The sequence below is a fragment of the Hesperophylax consimilis genome, chromosome 1, assembly GCF_061612785.1.
Source record: "Hesperophylax consimilis isolate HC1 chromosome 1, BYU_Hcon_1.0, whole genome shotgun sequence".
NCBI classification, from domain to species: domain Eukaryota; kingdom Metazoa; phylum Arthropoda; class Insecta; order Trichoptera; family Limnephilidae; genus Hesperophylax; species Hesperophylax consimilis.
Window position 1 is genome coordinate 3,679,088 of NC_142836.1, and position 19,793 is coordinate 3,698,880.

General features: G+C 35.5%; 1 protein-coding gene across 1 annotated transcript in view; it reads left to right on the plus strand.

Moving 5' to 3' along the window:
* The window catches only part of CCHa1-R (CCHamide-1 receptor), a 257,472-nt gene that overhangs the window by 223,724 nt on the left and 13,955 nt on the right, over nt 1-19,793 (plus strand). The window contains exons 4-5 of the mRNA XM_089639267.1: nt 11,024-11,154; nt 12,521-12,709. Coding sequence (XP_089495393.1) covers nt 11,024-11,154; nt 12,521-12,709 — 320 coding nt within the window. The remainder of the gene's footprint in view (nt 1-11,023; nt 11,155-12,520; nt 12,710-19,793) is intronic.

Here is a 19,793-nt window from a genome sequence, read left to right on the forward strand (position 1 = left end):
TTACTTCAACTATCATGTAGTGTTAATTCCCGAAGTTACCACACTTTACCTCGGACAACCTGTATGCTTAGTTTGGTGCAGTGTCCATACACAGTAGCATACTTCAGCTTACTGAAAACTTATGAAAACAGGTTTTCAGTGGCTCTTGGAACCTTCCTACGTAATTGGCTTGTTAATAACCTTACTACCCTAGTATGGCTAAAGCCATTTAAACCAAGAAAGTCTCATTATTTTTACTTACCGTCTACGCTTTGGTACGTGCCATTATTTACATCCGCGTACAAAGATGATATTCCAATCCAAAAGAGTGGTGCGACCAAACCGTAGCTTAAGAATACTTGTTCCATGATCCTTGCTTCGAGGTAATTAGATGGAGATCCGAGTACTGCCCCTTCTGCAGCACAAATCATCACAGCGTCCATCCAAGCCTTCGGGAGGTGAGCTTTGTAGTACGTATCAGTGTCTTTTTCATATGAGTAGTCGTGCCTAAATTCAGCAGCAACTGCAAACATCACCAAACTTAAGTCAAAAAGAAAATAATAATTTATTTTATTATTATCTCATTATGCTGTATCGTTATCCGATTACAAGTTCAGGCTTTTTTGCGTGAAGGCGAAATATACCATCACGACTTTTTTACTGCTAATGCAGCATCTTGGAATAATAATTCTGACAAAAAAATACAGATCTTTGCAATGCAAATGAAAGGTTTCTCCTTGTTATTGCTTGGCTGGCTCTTTATTTAGGTTTTTTATAGAATTAAACAGACAAATGCGGAGAAAATCCTAAAAATAGGCCATGACTGACTCCTTCATACTCCCAATACAACACAAACAGATATATACTATATATTAATACTCAGTTTCTTTGTTTTTTTTCGGGGGAATTTAGGCAAAAAGCGACCACTCTCCCCCTTAAGTCGATACGACTCGAGGTTCGTTTTCGCTTGCACGGCGTTTAGAAAAAAGTCGCATTCAATTGTTTCGGGCTTCAGGCGAAAAGCGCCCGCCGTTTCCCTAGAGTCGTTTCGACTCGAGGTTTGTTTTCGCGCGCCCCGTTTTTCGAAAAAAACTCGATCTCATTTGTTTCGGGCTTCAGGCGAAAGTCGACCGAGACGCCTTCCCGTCCGTATAGAATCCGAGGTTCAATTCGGTCTGTAAAAACCGAAAAAACGAGTCAGTTGCGAGTTTCTATGGAAATATTTCCCGACCAACTCGACCGGATTCGTTCGGGGCTAGATGTCGACAAAAATTTGAGGAAACTCTGGCGGCGGAAACTGGAAGCGCTCGCGGCGCGCCATACAAAAGCGCCGCAGTTCGCTCTTCGGAGGCCAGGATGGCCTACACACGAGACGTTCACTTTTCACTGTTTAATTGGCACAGCTTCCCGGCGACAAATCAACGTTTCCCCGCGAGTGTTGCCACACGCACGGTTTCGAAACGGCTAAATTTTGATGCATTTTCGCAATGTTTCGTTTTCATCGATCACTATGGATCTGTAAAACTTTTTCTCCTTCACCGTTTTATTTTTATTCAATTTCGAACGCACCCCGAACGCGATTATTTTTTTTTCATTCGCCTCTTTTGCTCGAAAATGTTTTGTTTTTTGCATTACTCAAACGTAAATTAAAAAGACGATTGATTTTGATCGAGCGTCGGGTCTGATTTAATCAGGTATCGTTGATTTTTTTTTTAAATTTCACAAAAAGTTTTACGAAATTTCCCCATTTATCGGGAAAGAGGTTTAATTTAAGTGGAAATGTTTTTCTTTGCATAATGGTATTATTGGATTAAATATTAGTCACGTGGTCACTCAAAACCACGTGGTACGCTTTTTTTTTTATCAAATCTACATGGTCAACCTGATGATTGAATTCCGTCGAAATGGCGTAGTCTGCGGATAAAATTTTCGAAAAAAATCGTCGTCCAAAGGTTTAGAAACGTTAATCGACCGTCTTACAAATGGCGCTCGGTTCAAAATGTCTCACAATAACCGGCTAAAGTTTTGACATTGGCGATTTGAACCAAAAAATGCTATTTTAAAAAAGAAAACAGTCGGGCTTTTGGCCAATCAGAAATCAGCCAATCATAGACTAGCAGCGAAGTGTTGTACTATTATTTTAGTGTTGTGAATTCAAAGAAACGATAAAATCTGTGCAGGTAGTTACTTTGGCAGTTTATCTTTTTAAAATCGACAATGCTTTTGAACAAAATAAAATGAAGTTTTATAAAAATAATTTGGCGCGGGTACCGTCGCCCCGTAGTGAAAAACTACATCAATAGCGTCACGCAAATTTATAATTTATACCAGGAGCGCGGAAGTTGGGTAAGGTTTGCCTGGGAGCCATTCATATTTAAAGTTGTTATCTCTTTATTTTTTAACATGTAGGTACTTGATTGCGTTATGTATATATTTTTTCGGTAAAATTTTAAAAGTAGGTGCAGGTGCCTACACAGATGGTACCGGGTAGAGGTCTTAGGTAGGCAGGTACTGAGAGCGTGTTTTAGCCCGTTTTCTAGGTTAGGTTCGTAGTGTTGTTAAATAACGTATGGATTTAAAATTTAAAAAAAAAAAAACGATCAAATATGTTCATGTACTTACTTTGGTAGTTCATCTTTTTAAAATCGATAATGCTTTTTGTTATGTACAGACTTGGGGGTACTCATAGACATATGAATATTAGTAGACCTGCCCTAAGTGATTAAAAGCGTATTATCCCCACTCCCCATACCGGTTCCATTGAGCCGGCTGGGCTCGCGTACGGCCTCAAGTGATATTTGAAAACGTGACGTCATCATTCTTGTGCGAACTATGGTCAAGGCATCATCGGTTCATTTTACGAAATAACACGGCAAAATGTTTACTTGTACTATGAAAACTGGTAAAAATAGATGCGAAAAAAGAGAATAAACCCAATTGTCGTATTACATTCCATATATAAGCATTATTTTTATTTTATTTTAAGCATATTCACATCGTATAATATGAATCAGTTGTTACTATCACATCGAGAAACGTCTGGACGCGAAACACAAAGCTGGTTGGTTGCTGGGAAGTAAATTATGAACATTTATAAAAGTGTCTTAACTAAATACTCTGAAACTAACTACGATTCTGAATATAGAAGCTGCCTTACTTTGCCGAATTTGGACTTCGCAAATTTGTTCATAACGTGGCGAGTAATTTGCGCTCCCATGTAAAAATGTCTATTCATTCAAAGCAGATTTTACTTTTAAGAAGTAAATGGTGATATTATAATGCGAGATGCCTATTTACTGTCAGATTGATTTATTGACGAATCACAGTCATCTTCACTCCCTTCGTTCTTCAACAGTTGATTTTACCCCTCGCCTTTATCTTCTCGTCTATTAATTCCTATGTCTGTGGGGGTACTCAATAATAGAACGCGTATGCGGATTGAACGTTTATTAACAATATAGAAGTGATTGTTTACTACTATCTTCTTAGCTGTCGGTTGGGAAAAGAGAGCGAGCAGATGCATCCATCATCTTTTATACATCGATCTGTCATCTCGCTCTTACACATTCAAAAAGCAGGCGTACCACCTAAAACCTTTCTTACACTTTTGAACGAAATAAAATAACGTCAGATAAAAATAATTTGGCATGGGTACCGTCGCCCCGTAGTGAAAAACAACATCAATAGCGTCCCGCAAATTTATAAGTTATACCAGGAGCGCAGAAGTTGGGTAAGGTTAGCCTGGGAGCTGTTCATATTTAAAGTTTTTATCTCTTTATTTTTCAACGAGTAGGTATCTAATTGCGTTATGAAAATACTTTTTCAGTAATTTTTTTAAAATTAAATTATGTTTGAAATAACAACTTTTTTCCTCCATAATGATAATTCTTTTAAAGCGATTTCTGCCAAAAATTACCTCGAGGACGCTGTAATCTACCAGGAGCACAGAAGTTTGAGAAAGTTATTTACTATTAAAAACGGATTATTTAATTGTTTTTTTTTATTTAATTTTTTCCAATAAAAGTTTTTACATTTTACGTGTGTTTATAGAGCAATGTTTTTTTTCCAAAATAAAACTCGCTGGGACTTTTGAAGAATGTCAGTGACAAAAACCGTACATACGATATGGGTATCAAATTACGCGTCTCGACTTACAGAATCCGAATGGCTTGGTGAAAAAATGATCAGTAAGCTCCTTGGCACATTTTATCTCAAAATATTCATTTCTTTCTAAACAAACATATATTTTAATACATTTGTGGTCATACACTCATTGTTTCATTCATATGCAAACATACATGTTAAATTTATAAACATTTTTTATTTAAAAGTTTTTAAATTTTGCGTGTTAGTTGAGCAATGCTTTTTCCAAAATAAAACTCCCTGGGACTTTTCAAGAGTGTTGCTGACAAAAACCGTACATACGATATGGGTATCAAATTACGCGTCTCGACCTACACAACCCGAATGGCTCGGTGAAAAAATGATCAGTAAACTCCTTGGCACTTTTTTCTCAAAATATTCATTTCTTTCTAAACAAACAAATATTTAAATACATTTGTGGTCACACATTCATTGCTTCATTCACATGCAAACATACATATTACATATATTAACATTTTTTTATTTAAATATTTAAAATTTTGCGTCTTTATTGAGCAATGCTTTGAGTATCAAATTACGCGTCTTGACCTACAAAACCCGAACGGCTCGGTGAAAAAATGATCAGTAAGCTCCTTGGCACTTTTTTTTCTTAAAATATCCATTTTTTTCTTTAATTTTGTAGTCCTACACCCTCTCCTCATCCACATTCAAATACTACACCACGCAACAAATATTTACCCATTAGTTTCGGGCAAAAAGCAAAAGTGTCGAAACACATTCTTTGCTTCATCCACATTTAACACCAAAATACATGTAATTTTTTATTTTTTACATCCACTTACTCGAATAACTTTTACCCATTAGTTGCCTGCAACGGGAAAAAATCTAGTATGTAATAAATGTTATGTTGGCTGCTGGTGCTGACGCTTAGGTTGATGATGATGCAAGTCTATAATAGCCAGATAACATTTTAAACCCCCATATGAGGTAAAAATTGTGACGCCATTGTATTCGTATAAAGAACATTATCATTAAAATCAGTAAATTAAAATGATTCACCACTTCATAGAAAATGAAAATTGTTTGGTTGGGTATCGGTAACAAGATAGAAATGTAAACATGGCAGAGAACTGGTATGACAGTAGAATCGTCTATCAACGGTAAAGATTTTATTCAAATCTTCGGCTTAGACAAGAACTACGTTCCGTTATCGCACTTATTCTCTCGGGTATATAAGTACATTTTTAATTTTTTAAGTGATATTGACAGTTCGAAGTATAAGTAGAAAGATCAATCAACACTTATTTTTCCAAGTCAATATAGAAAGGAATAATAATAATAATAATAATAAAAACGTTTATTTGACAATAATTTTTTACATGTTTGCATATAGTTTGTACACATACATTTAGATGATTATATTGCCAAAAGGGCAACTGCTCAGCTGTACATTCCGGATTTCTCCGGGAATGTAGCTGGTTTTCAGCAGTGCCTTTAATATAATGTGTTATAAATCGATAAATACAAATTTCTTTAAAATAAAATAAAATATAAATTCAGGATTAAATTAACATAAAATACATAGATAAAATAAAAAAATAATAATAATCACAAGTAGGTGTCCCTTTCATTTTAAATTCGATCAATTATGATGTTGTGCGGTTGACTGTGCTGTCAGCAACCATTCGCTGCAGAGCTTCTTAAAGCACTGCAACGATGTTGTTGTTCGAATAGGCAGTGGTATTTTATTCCAAAGTTTTGACGATGAGTAGCTAAAACTACCCTCAAAAACAGCAGTTTTATGTTTGGGGAGAACAAGTAAATGGTCTCTTTGGCGTGTACTATGTGCATGTGAGTCACGGGACCACTGCAGTCTGTCAAACAGATAGGAAGGAACCTTTGAATTCATCAAGTTGAACAGTTGACACATTTGATGTAACTTCCTTCTGTTCGACATATTCAGTATTCGATGCCGATAGAGGTAAGGCGAGATATGCTCGCGTCTCGGGACATTATAGCAATTTCGGAATGGAAGTGGCCATTTGATGGAAAACCGAAACATATCTATAACCTTCCCGTACCGAAGAAGGGAACTTACTTACAAAACTTTATGATCTTTAACATATCTGTAAGCTTACTAAATACAAGCTTTCAAATTGCATCTTATCATAAAAATGTGGTCTTGCAATTTGAAATTTATACATATATAAATTATATATATATTTTTATACATGAATGTATATTGTATTATATATACATTATGTATATGTATTACATAAATGTATATTGTATATTATATTATATTTACATTATGTATATGTATATACAGAAATGTTTTTTGTTTGTGCCCTATAGACTGAAAAACTACTGGACTGATTTCGCAGATAATTGCAAAGGTCGTTCTTATTAGTGCCAGGAGTGTAAGAATCGAGGATTAGAATAGTAGAAGAAGTCGGGGATGCCCAAGGCAGAATTGGCACGATTTAAGTGAAAAAAACACTTCGAAAATGTAAGCTTTTTCAATTTGTACGATAATATTATTGCCACCTTAAGAAAGCAGCCAGTTTACATGAACACTAGAATTCGCAACCTGAAAAATTTACTCTAAAACATTCATCACACCGAGCAACGCCGGGTACTCCTTAGATAGCAATAAAAAACAAATGAAAAAGCAAAATTCTATGAAAGGGGCCAAATATAATTTAATTTTTAATCCCATTTTTAGAATTGAAAAAAATTATAAAAAACTTCCTTAATTCTTCAATATTTTTTGTAAATTAACTTTGTGGAATAATTTAAAATAAATGTAAATAGTTAAATTTCTTAAATCCACTATTTCGATTTAAAATATCAACTTTTTATTTTAATTAACCTCATACAGGAGGGTCCATCATCAGGGCAGATCCGGTAGATCCGAAGATGTGTATATGTCCGAAACGTCGGCTAAAGAAGGAGTTAGCGCAACACGGCATAACACCCCAAAAACAAACAACAAAAATGCTTTTGGCCGTGAGAATCTAAAAATTTATCATACAGGAGGCTTTCGAGAAAATAATTTCCCTTATGGCCTATGTCATCTTTGGAAATGCTGTGGGGAGGGTTTTTTTAATGAAAGGAAGGAGAAGATGTTCCGTGAAGGAAAAAGGTATTAGAGATAGGTAGGAATCTAGGAATCGGTATGTTCAGGAGTGATGGACGTGTGATCTATCGTTCATGCTGCGGCGCAAGGCGATGGGTCAAGATAGATCAGTTAGAGAGGTCAAAAGGTTTCCTTAAACCTGCCTCTTCTAATCTTGCATGCCACGCAGCTTGGCATGCAAGATCGGACCTATGGCAGAATAGTATCCAATAAATGATTTATGGGTGGCGGTACCCAAACCGTGTAAAATTGACTTGTTTCAGAACTAAAAATTGCTTCATCAGAATACAAAGAAAAATTGAAATTAGTTTACTGAAAATTAAGACACTTGTCTCATACGTATCCAGACATCCAGGATTTTTCAAGAAAATTCATATTTACGTAAAAACTGCAAGAACTCAAACCCCGAAACCGCTTGATACCGTGTCGCTGATACAATCGGAAATCTTTACATCATAATTACTCAATCAAATGATGTGCTATATGTGATTAATCAAAATAATTATATAGTGATATAATAATAACCATCCACCACCTCACTCGGAGCCACCAATCCACGAAATGACCACCGCTAAGGAACTGACTCAGTATTTACGTTGATCCCCCTCCACTACTCACTGGATGGAATTCCACGATGGCCGCCGTCTTCAACCAATCACAGCACAGCATATTCCATTGCGATTTTAATCAAACAATGATTACAAATTCAAATGTGACTCTTTGTGATAACATCAGACTCAATTTACGGGAAAATTATTGAAAATATAACCACGGAATAAATATCACCATCAAGAAATGATTAAATGCTAACATAATAACATGAAAAATTATACCTAAATATATTTGTTACTCTTTGGGAAATGTTCAAACCAAAGATATTTAACTTCAAACCCAAAATAAAATTTTTATAATTTATTATAAAATAAATAAACGAGACTTGGGGAGATGGTTTTGGTAGATTGAACTGACATGGTTAAAGGTATCAGATCAAGATATTACTTTTCTCTCAGTAAACTAATTACGGAGAGGAAAAATACCTGACCAATTTACTCCTCACTAAAGAGGAAAATCTCCTCCGAGAGGGCTCGATTTGAATTTGTTCTATAAATAGAGAATCAAATTCCAAACAAAGTCAGTTCAACAACTACCTCTGAAAGAGAATCCTCTCTCCTGAAGAACCATCTCCAAGTCTCCAAAAAATATTTTCATGTGTTTTATTTAGTATTAAATTCAGTTTTTGCCAGTAATAAATTCTTTTCGTCAGCTCAGATTTGGAAATAAATTCCTTTCTGAACTTGGCTTTAAACTTCACTACAAACCTTTGCAACATCCACCAAGACTGAAACGCTGACAAGTGTACCCAGCTTCTTTCGTATTTACAGTTATTGTACGGACGGTAAATTGTCTCGTACAACACTTAAGATTAAATAAAACATTATTTGTCTATTCTCATATGTCTTAATTTTCAGTTTAATTTTAACTTTTATTCTGAAACTTACAACTACATTGGAGATATGTTTCAATAGCATTTGAAACACTTATCAATTCGTATTTTACTTTTTTTCTCTGATAATTTTTATGGACGGCGCACTCTTATAGGCACTAAGACGTTATATTGTATATATATAAATTTAAAAAATAGTAATCAATTGATATGTATTACCATGCAGTTTTCCAAAGCTTAGAATGCAAAATAAGAACGGATAAACACTGTAAAACATTTTTGATACTGTTAGTGGAGTTTTTTTTAAATGAAAACTTGTATTTATACCTATTTTCTAGTTAGTTTTTGAAGAACAGAGGTGTAATAAGAAAACAATAATAAATTACTTTGAAGATTTTTACTGATTCCAACTGAAAATGATTTTGAATGAAACACTATAGTAGGGGGTGCGTCTTTATTATTAGAATTATTTTGTATTTTTATTTTCTTTCCATTTTTGTTGCACCAGTTTTCGGAAAACGATTTGCCTTGTCACGTCAATCATAACCAGTAAATAAAATGTTCTAAATTGGCTAAGAGTGGAACAGATTATCACCTTAAACACGATGATATTTATATATAAAATAATAAACAACCTTTTACCAAAATACTTCTTAAAGAAAAGTACATACAACATATTCACAAACATAATACAAGAAAGAGCAAAGAAATTACACTAGCAAAAAAGGACAAAGCCAATGCACAAAATAGCTTACTGTACAAATGAATACAATTTTAACACTTTCTGTAATGTTATTATGCAGTAGAATGTCTAATAATAGCCTGCAAATCTGTGTATAACTGTTTATTGATGATGATTCAAACATCATCACATTGATGGGGATAGGCGTAAAAAGTGTTGAAATTGTAACTGGAAACCTTCTTTTGTCTAATATATTATAATAAAACAAATATAAAACATTTTCCACTTCAATTTTATTAACCGTAACCGGTTTCATCTCGTTTAAGCCACCGTCAGACTGGTACAAATTATTCTTATTCTACGGTTTGTATACATAACATATGGAAAAGGTGGTGGTCTACAAGGGTTTTTAATCAATTATATTAATTACATTTGTTACAAAGTCGTTTTAGACTGTCGAATTTATGATTATTTTTGTAATTCCAGTGGGCTAATTTCCTTGGGTTTGTAGCTCACTTCAATATTGTTCAGGGAAAAACCTTACAAGTGTTTTGAATTATTAATGACCTAATTTTACTGTCAAATCGTTATTATATTTATGATATATGGATTTTTTAATATATATTTTTGAAGGGATAAATGTTTACATTGGAGTAAGAATGGTCATTAAGTTAACTAAATTCATATTCTAATTTCGAAATTATTTTGAAAATTATAATGTATACAAAAGCGGAAACTTAGCAATTGATTCTAATTGCTTTTTCTGTACAAGTTAGGGTCTATTTGTTAATCTCCACCGTCTTATATTTTTGCTAGGCTGCTAATTGCGCTACCGGAAACTATAAAGTCTGCACTAATTAATAGATTCAAGCTGGTTATATGAGCCGTATTAATAAAAATAAAATGCAATGAATAGTAAAAATGTAAAAATTATGTGTTTAATTAATAATTAATTAAACATTTGTAAACTTCGAGGTGCAAATGGATAAAATAAAATTAATAACTAAAAAAAACGTATTATGTATAAGAAATGATAAGTTTTATAATATTCAAAGAGTTTTTTTTAAAATTATGTATGTTCAAACATTCTTTGATAATGTGGGCTTCACTTCAAGGAAACTACATAATACAAAGGAAAATGAGTGGTAAGAAGTGTGGGGTAAGTTGTCATAATAAACTAATGAGTTTCTAAGGATAACTTCAGTAGTAAAAAAGTATTCTTATCACGTTTACTTCACATTGCCCGTGAAATGTGTTTATTATTGCAGATTGTGGTTATAATCATGGAGTTGTAGCTAAAAACAGTGTGGTACTTAAACGAACATAATAAAAATAGTCGTAAATCGTTTTACAATCTAAGATTAGAGTTATTTAATCGAATAAACCATTTTCTTTTCAACACGTGATTAGACATAAAATAAGTAAAAATTACTTTCGATTTTACTTCAAATGGTCGTGGTATGACAAACAAAACATTATTGATACTGTACGTGTTTGGTAAACATGGTGCAATAAGTTAACAAATACGCAAACCTAAATAATATTTTTCATGTGCAGGTATGAGTTTCGGAAGATATAAAAGTACCGGTGTTGGTTAAAAGAACGACTAAATTTTGCACACATATGAAATACCTTAATATCAAGGTTAATGATGGTGTGTGTTTTATTTATACAGGTGGTGGGAAGAGGGCAACCCGCATTACGATCATGGCGGCCGTGTGTATATGGTTGCTCGCAATGCTGTGTGCTGCTCCTGCCGCCACCGGCTCCTATGTTCGAGTGTTCCAGGTCAACCCGACAACGCAAGTAAGTTAGCATTATCCTCGCATCAGCCAATATTGAAGCCAACAATACCAATGCAGCAAACAACTCAGTAATTACTGGCGCAATCACAACATACACCCATTACGAAAAATTACTACATTTAGACATCTTTCATGATTCCTTTCTAACATACAAAACTAACTTATTAAATTTCCTAGCATGACATATTTCAAAAATAATTTCACATCATTTTTCAAAACTCATTAACATTAACAGTCAATTACAATTCGTGAGCTTATTATAATTCTTGTTTTCAATTAATTTATTATTATCTATCCACACACTTCCTTCCTTTTATAACAATCTCAGGCGAAATTACGTAATGATATTTTATGGACATACGTAATAGGTACTACAACTATGTAATAACTAAAAATATTTAACTGTATCTTATTGTACTGTGTATGTCTTAACAAATAAATAAATAAAATAAAATCAGGATTATGGCTCCTTTGGGCAAATGATCCATGTCAACCCGACAACGCATAATCCTTCATTACGACGATGGCTCCAGTGCGCAAGTGATCCAAATCAACCCGACAACGCAAGTAAGTTGGCACAAACAATCCCCGCACTACGATCTTGGCTCCTGTGCACAAGTGATCCAGGTCAACCCGACAACGCAAGTAAGTTGGCACAAACAATCCCCGCACTACGATCTTGGCTCCTGTGCACAAGTGATCCAGGTCAACCCGACAACGCAAGTAAGTTGGCACATTACGATTATGGCTCCTGTGGGAAAGTGATCCAAGTCAATGCGACAACGTACAATCCAGCATTACGATAATGACTCGTATGCGCGAGTGTAATAGGTCAACTTGTTAACGAAAGTAAGTTGGCAGAATACCTGTATAACGATCATGGCTCCTATGTGAGAGTATTCTAGGTTAACGCAAATAAATTGGTACTATCCCTGCCTTACGATCATGGCTCCTGTGCGTAAGTGATCCAGGTCAATGGAACAACGAACAATTCACGCAATACGATAATGGTTCTTACGCCTGAGTGTAATAGGACAACCAGTTGCATTGCAAGTAAGTTGGCACAATACTTTTATTACGATCATGGCTCCTTCGCGCGAGTGTTCCAGGTCAACCCGATAACGTAGGTAAGTTGGGAAAATCTCCGCATTATGATCGTGGCAATTACAACATGACCACTAAACCAACTTGGAAGCTGATAACAATTTGATCAAAAGATAACACGGAATGAGAATCTGAGTTTGAAATATTGCATTTGCCAAAAAATCAGTTATCAAACGTGACGAGAGATAGAAACAACCCAAAATAAATATGTACATTTTCTTGTCAGGTTATACAGTCATAATATTATTATTTGTTTTGTTTAGATCCTGGTGTGTTACCCATTCCCTGAGGAGAGGGGCCCCGGTTACCCTCGCCTGATGGTACTGCTCCGCTTTCTGCTGTACTACGCGCTGCCCCTGGCCGTCATAGGAGTGTTCTACGCGCTCATGGCCCGTCACCTCGTGCTCAGCGCGCGCAACGTGCCGGGTGAGCTGCGCGGAGCGGCACGACAGGTGACGTTATTTATTATTTTATTAGCAATAATTATTAGCCTGACACACTCATCCACATTGAAAAATCTCCTGATAAAAGATACATGACGCCAACGGGACTTTCGATTTCCGGTCGACAGCTCTGACCACTGAGCTATGGCGGCTTATCTCTTATCCGCGAAACAATTCAATATATACTAGTGTTTCATTCAACAATTACTGCTTGTTACATTTTTTCACCTGAAACAACCAACTTTGTCCCGTTGGCGTCATGTATCTTTTATCAGGAGATTTTTCAATGTGGATGAGTGTTTCAGGCTTATAATTATTGCTTATAAAATAATTTGTGCTATGCATAAAAAATCTTGTCTTAAACATTAGTTTACCAAAAAATAATAATTATTTATTTATGTTTTTTGGAATGTTCACATCATATTTGCTTAAAATTACATGTAACATTTTTTCATATGAAGCAGATACTTTTGGCATGACATTATAATTTAAAATAGTTAACTATTTGATGATATTGAATGATAGAAGTGTGAACAAGAAACAAAAAAATTAAAATATAACGGTCTCAACTGGGATTTGAACCCAAGATCTCCGTGTTACCGGAAAAACGTCTTTATCCACTAGACCATTGGGAACTAATTATTTTAGTCATTACAATATTTCAAATTCAGAATTTGAATGCCATGTAATGTCTTTCTCGGGCGTCCCCGACTTCTGCTACCATTCGCATTTGCGTCATATATTCTCCTTTCACTCCTTTCTTTGCTCATTTGCTTTAAATGCCCAATCCATCTAAGCGTCCCTTTCTTAATCTTATTCGTTACGCTTAAATTAGCCTTGCACTCTTTGCGGATCTTCACATTTCTCACACGATCAAACATGGTTTTAGCACACATACGCCTCAGGGATCTCATTTCTACAGTATTCAGTCTACTTTCATCCTTTCTCTGCCAGTCCATGCCTCACTTCCATACATCAGGGTAGATACCAACACTCCATTGTGAACTGCTAACTTGGCTTCTTTGTACAATTTATTTTTGTTAGTTCCAACTACATCCGTAAGTTATTTGCATCTTTAAATAACATTACCGCAATATTTCTTTGGAAAATTAATATCTATATATTGAAGAACTTTGCAAAGTCTTCATTACTAACACGAGATCGAAAAGGGCGGAATATTTAGACTCTTTCTCTTATTTTTTTGTAATGGGTTCCATACCTGAGATGCATATTCCAGAATACTATGAATAACTTATAAACATAAATATATTAGTTCTAAATTATCAAAGCTAATTAAGATTGAATCCGAGTTTATTTTGGTATTAACATTTTTAACACTGCATTTCGAAAACTGCATTCTAAGCATTATTTTGTGTTTCGGTGAATGATGAACTAATGATCTTCCCAAAGACATCAATTTTATGCCATCTGCGTTTAACATTCAGTTTGTTCACCGTTCGGAGATTTTTACGGTAATCTCTCCGTAGCGGAATTGTATGGGGATAGTAGTAGGAGGGGAATCTGCAACACCAAATCACATAAAGCAACTGTAACTAAGAAATGAATACTCTAATGGTTCATAAAGACGTCAATATCGGAAGTCCACAAAAATAACTACATTAAAGATATTATTTTACATCATCGCGCAGAGTCATAAAACTAGAAAAAAGCAAGTAGAAAAGCTAAATATACCTAAGTGAAATACAACCATTGGAGAAAGATGCTTTAATTTTTAGCTGTAAAGTTACACAGTAAACTCAGACTCAGAAGTTGCTGAAAATACTCTCCCCAAAATCTTGATGTTGAACTATAAAAATCACCGAAATCTTTCCATCCAAAACGTATTTCGCTTCTGCACAAGATTTTCAAGTAAGGATTGGGATCTCACCTAATCTATTCTTTGTTCTATTTCATAGACTCTATTTAATAGATCAGTGAGAAAAATATGTTTATAGAATCCAAAAGTTTAATCGACTTCATCTTTTGTTCTATAAAAAATAGAATTTAATAAAATAGGTGGGAACTCTAAGCATTACATATTTTCATAGAATATCAAAATTTAGTATGTAAGACTGAGCGTATGTAAGACTGAGGGCTTTTCAAAAGAGCTAAATGATACTTTTCTTTGGATGGCATTTCAGTTTTCTTCTTTATTCTATGGTTTACGCTTATTGTTTAGACATCCCTTGTGTGATTTTTGAGATAATAGAAACATTACTAAAGTGATGATATTATCTAGGCATTCGAAGTTTTAGAGAGCTTTTATACGATTAAGACTGTTTAACAAACACTGCCTAATTCCTTAACTGTATAAGAGAAAAATTGCTTTAGAGAGCAGAATTGTACGTTAGATTAGTTGATTAAGATTAATTATTTGATCGTATTACATAATCTATTTGTAGTGGAAAACGATTTGAATAAAATAGATTATAATTCTGCCTAGAAGGTTCTCGTTAAATTTATTGATTTAGTTTAGTTAATAGTCACTGAAGATATAAACCGATAGAGGCGTTTTTATTTATGCATTGGAATCCCAACTGTCCCCAACCGCGTGGATCAAGTGAGACGGTGGCATTACTAATTGGGGTATGTTGTGAGGCTGAATCTAATGGTGGGGGTGGGAAGGAGATTGGGGGAGAAAGGTGAGAAAGTACCAATTTGTAATTTTTGTAAATATAAGAAACATTTCTGGAGCAGACTAACAATAATTCCGTTGACTTGGATTGGTAATAAGTGTAATAAATATCTTATACAGGGTGCTTGATTGAAAACTAGGGCGTCTAGGGGTAAGATGCACAAAATTTGGAGGTGATTTTACTTGATAGTACAATGTAAATTTTAAATTCCTTATTTCGAAATTTTCACGTTTTAAGGTAGTTTAAAGGTACAAAAGTTGAAAAGTTTTAATGGAAAAAAACAATATTCTTCTATGGAAAAAATATACGTTTACATGCAAAAAATCCATAGAATTTTAACTTTGTCCGTGGTATGTGCACTTCACCCCCGAACAGCCTGTATAAATTAGTCAGGTTTTTTAAAGTTTGTTTTAGATCGCACTTCTAGGCATCATTAGTTCATTGGAGATAGTTTGTAGACTTCTGGAATACAAAGCTAATGATCTATTCTGTAGGCTTTACATCAAAGGGTTTATTAGTTTGGAAAAATAAACATTTTCACAAGTAAGGTTAATAATACAATTTGAAATTTACAAGGGTTAGTGTTTACTTAGACTAAGTGATCTGATAGAGCTAAGAAAATAAGGTTCTCACTTTTTTGTTTCCTTGCTAGATCGACATTCTAAGATATTATATCAAGGTTTAGGCAATCGCTAAACGTGCGACAGGAAAATAATAAGTTGCATTAATATTTTACATTAGAAAAACTTATTTTGTAAAACCTCAAGCTGTGATATTTAATCTTCGAAGAAAATATTGACATTTCTCCAAAAAAAAATTTGAAACCGAAAAATCAGAAAAAGATTAGATCGCATCTAGGAATTGAACCCAGGACCCCAGCATTGCCGGGGCATTGCTTTACAACTGAACTGATTTGTCCCTGCCAATGTCCGTCATATTTAACTGTATCACAATGGAACTGGCAGAGGATGGACGAATGTAAACAGTTGAATAATGGAGAAATGAAATCCTTCAAACGTGTGTGTGGTAAAACCGTATATGATCGTGTGAGAAATGTGGAGATTTGCAAAGAATGCAAAGCTTGTAATGAGAGTTGTTTAATAAGCAAATAAAATACGCTTTAAACGCCATTGAAAGGAAAAGTTTTAGCTATTAGATATGATAAAAATAATCGCCAACCAATCTTTAGAATAAACCAACTATGGAATTCAAATAAAAGAATGATAAAGTTGAACAAATATTTATTATCAAGCAAACTAGCATGAGACTATAAATTAGCTGAGAACTGAGTTCTCCCGGTTCCGGTCAAAACCATCGGGCCACGCGTTCCTTACTTCTTCTTTTAATTTAACAATAACCGAGTGGCGCAAAGAGCCTAGTGTAAGTGTTTGTGGCCAGTCGAGGACCAGTAACAGTTCTTTCTTATAAAGTTGCAGGCGTGGCAAATATAACTGTTACAAGCTGATGTAAGCGAAATAAGTCAGATTAAGAAAGGGATGCTTATATGGTTTGGTAATATACAATGTAAATGGTGGAAGAAGTGGGGAATGCCCGAAGAAAACATTGCATGCTCAAGTGAACCAGATTCTTGAGTCCGGCCATGTCAAGTCGGAATAACATAAGTTTAAGTATTCTGTATAGAATATGAAGTGATTGATTGTAATGTTTTCACCGTCTCCCCTAGGTTCTTACTAACGGATTAATATTTTGTTACGTTTGATTTGCAACTTCTCCTCGCGGTTTATCAACCCTTCAATCTTAACGAATTAATATGTCACGTTGTGTCAGTTTTTTGTTTCGACAGGGATTAATTCATTGAAGGATCCTTTTAATTGGTTGTGGTAACTTTGGTTCTTTTTAGATGAGGCGTGTTACATTCTGTATGGTTTGAAAATAAGACAATGACCGACTACCCTGATTTTAACTACCTTTTCCTACCTTGTTTGCTCGTCCAAACGTTTCCGGATGCTGCAGTCGATAAAGTGCTAATATAATGAGACAATTAATTACAAGTACATGAAATTCGCTATAGACAATTCAATTCAAGATGCACAAAATTCTAAGTCAATGATTTGACTAGGGATTGTTAGTTTGTGAGTTATTTCTATGAGTAGGTATTTTCGGGAATAGCTAGAGACAAAACATGTGTTGCTTTCGATTGGTCTCCGTCCAAATCCCATCCATCAACGTGACCAGCTCGAGAGCAGCCAAGTTGATGGTCCAATCCCAACACCTCCAGAAATGAATTGAATATCGCTCAGCGACAGATGAAATAATGACATGTTTTGCCTCCTGCCGGAGGGTGGTGAAGGTGGAATGTGGGTCCTTGGTGGTAACTGTTGATGTTGATGTTGATGATGAATGATGAAGATTCATCTTATACCGTTAGGTACAAGGGGCTGCTCCGGTCCGGTGGCATGATAGCCTGGTGTCGGGAACCATTTGGGTCACGTGGGTAGCGCGAGGTCTAGGTCGCGTCAACCTCCCCCAAATCGATGATGAGTTAAGCTTCGCCAGCATGCCGAAAATTAGGAGTCCACTCTACTAACCTCAAACATAAACATATACTGAAGTGGTTTGCATCAGCAACGTCAGGAGTTCGGGAGTCCCGTGAACACCCCTCTGGTTTACGCTCGTAAGGATAATGATGAATTCAGCTTCAGTTTGTTCGACTTCGCCTCTGCAGTCACGCTACTCCAAATAGCTCCTGGCTCCAGTCCATACAGCTTCTCGTTCCAGTAGAGGTAATGACACATATTTATCATATGTACAATACAGAACATACTTCAAGTCTTTCGTCCACACTCAAAATAGTCATGTCAATATTTAATTTGAACGGGGCGTCCATCCGACATAACGAATGTTTCCTAGACGGGAGATTTTACCCCACTTCAAAGTCATGGTCATTCGCTCTATCGTTTGTTACCCTCCGTTCGCTTCAAATATCAAAGAATGGTAGAAATTGATATCCTCGACTTCCGGCGCTAAGGATCAGGGATACTGGAATCATCAGGTCGTGAATCTGAAATCATCCGATCTCCGTCAGCTCAAACGGTTTCAGTCGGAGTCAATTTCCAACCTAATTCTGGATGACTTCTCCTCCTATAGTGGGGTAAGTACTTATTGAATTTGACAGGAAGGACGTCAGAGAGCGCCGAGACAACTTCATATTCGTCACGATCCCTTCGTTCTGTCAGCGAGAAAATCCTTCCCACACGCCAGACAAGAATAGCATAGCCCTTATCCGCTTTGTTCCTTCGTCTACCAGCTAACTCAAGTAGGAAAGCCCATTAGCAATATTCGTTCCCTTCGATTTGAACTCCGTGAAAGCGTCCTCTCACCAGCTGAAAATACTCGAAACAGGGGTCCATTCAGGGTGACTATCTAAGGCTGGTCCGCCAACACCTTCGACAGAAACCGGTGCTTTTTACGGGAATAACTCAACCACACCTGAGCAGGGTAAAAACCGGCGCTACTCTACTGAAAATAGACTTTATCTCGGTATCCAGGGTTATCGACTTTGCTAACACAAAAGTCCCTATTAGGCAAGCCAATTACAAATTTCGTTCCCTTCGCTTTTGTCGCTTTGGTAAGATAGGATAGCCTACGGAAAATTCGTACACCTTGTCCCCGCCAAACTTATGAAAGATGAAAATCTCACTTGATAGAATAGGAATGCCAGACAGATGCATTCTCTCGGCGGCTAGTTTCAATCCGCTGCGTTATCCCGATTGAAAAATGAATGAAAAGAGTGATGTTTGAATAAGTTATATTTAATTAAATATATTTTATAAATTCCGTATAACCTAATCGTTAAATATTATTACTGGAGAATTTTTAAATCATTTTAAATTGCAGAAAAAAAATTGTCTAACTCATAAACAATGTCTATTGTCGAATGATCTATAGCGGCTTCAGGGTAACCGCTCTTCGTCCCTTTTTTAATAGCCAAGACCCGGTCACTTCAATGCAATAGGTGATTTATGGCCTCCCTTGCTAACAGGTCCGGACCATTGTCCCAAGTTCTTCCGTTCAAGACTTCAACATAATTACCTATAGTACTCAAGTTAAATACCCTTACTTCAAAATACAATTGGATTATTTGGTTTACATTAGGGAAATAAGTGTTAATAATTAGATTATAATAGACTTACCGATACATCTTAGTGTCAACAATCCAAATAATTATAAAAAAACAAACACAGTCACATGCAGTAAAATACTCATGCTGTTAGAAAACCGCACCTTCTACACTAAATGATTTTAGCCGTGTTCGCGTCCCGACGATTAATTCTTGTTGACGCGCTTCCTAGTTTCTACTAACTCGACTATCTTAAAACGCTGACCGATCCTGATTATTCCTGACCGTCTCCCAGACCTTGAAACTCTGACCCCCTTGACTGTATTTGATCGTCTCCCAACGTTTTCAAAACCTGACTATCTTGAACCGCTCTTTC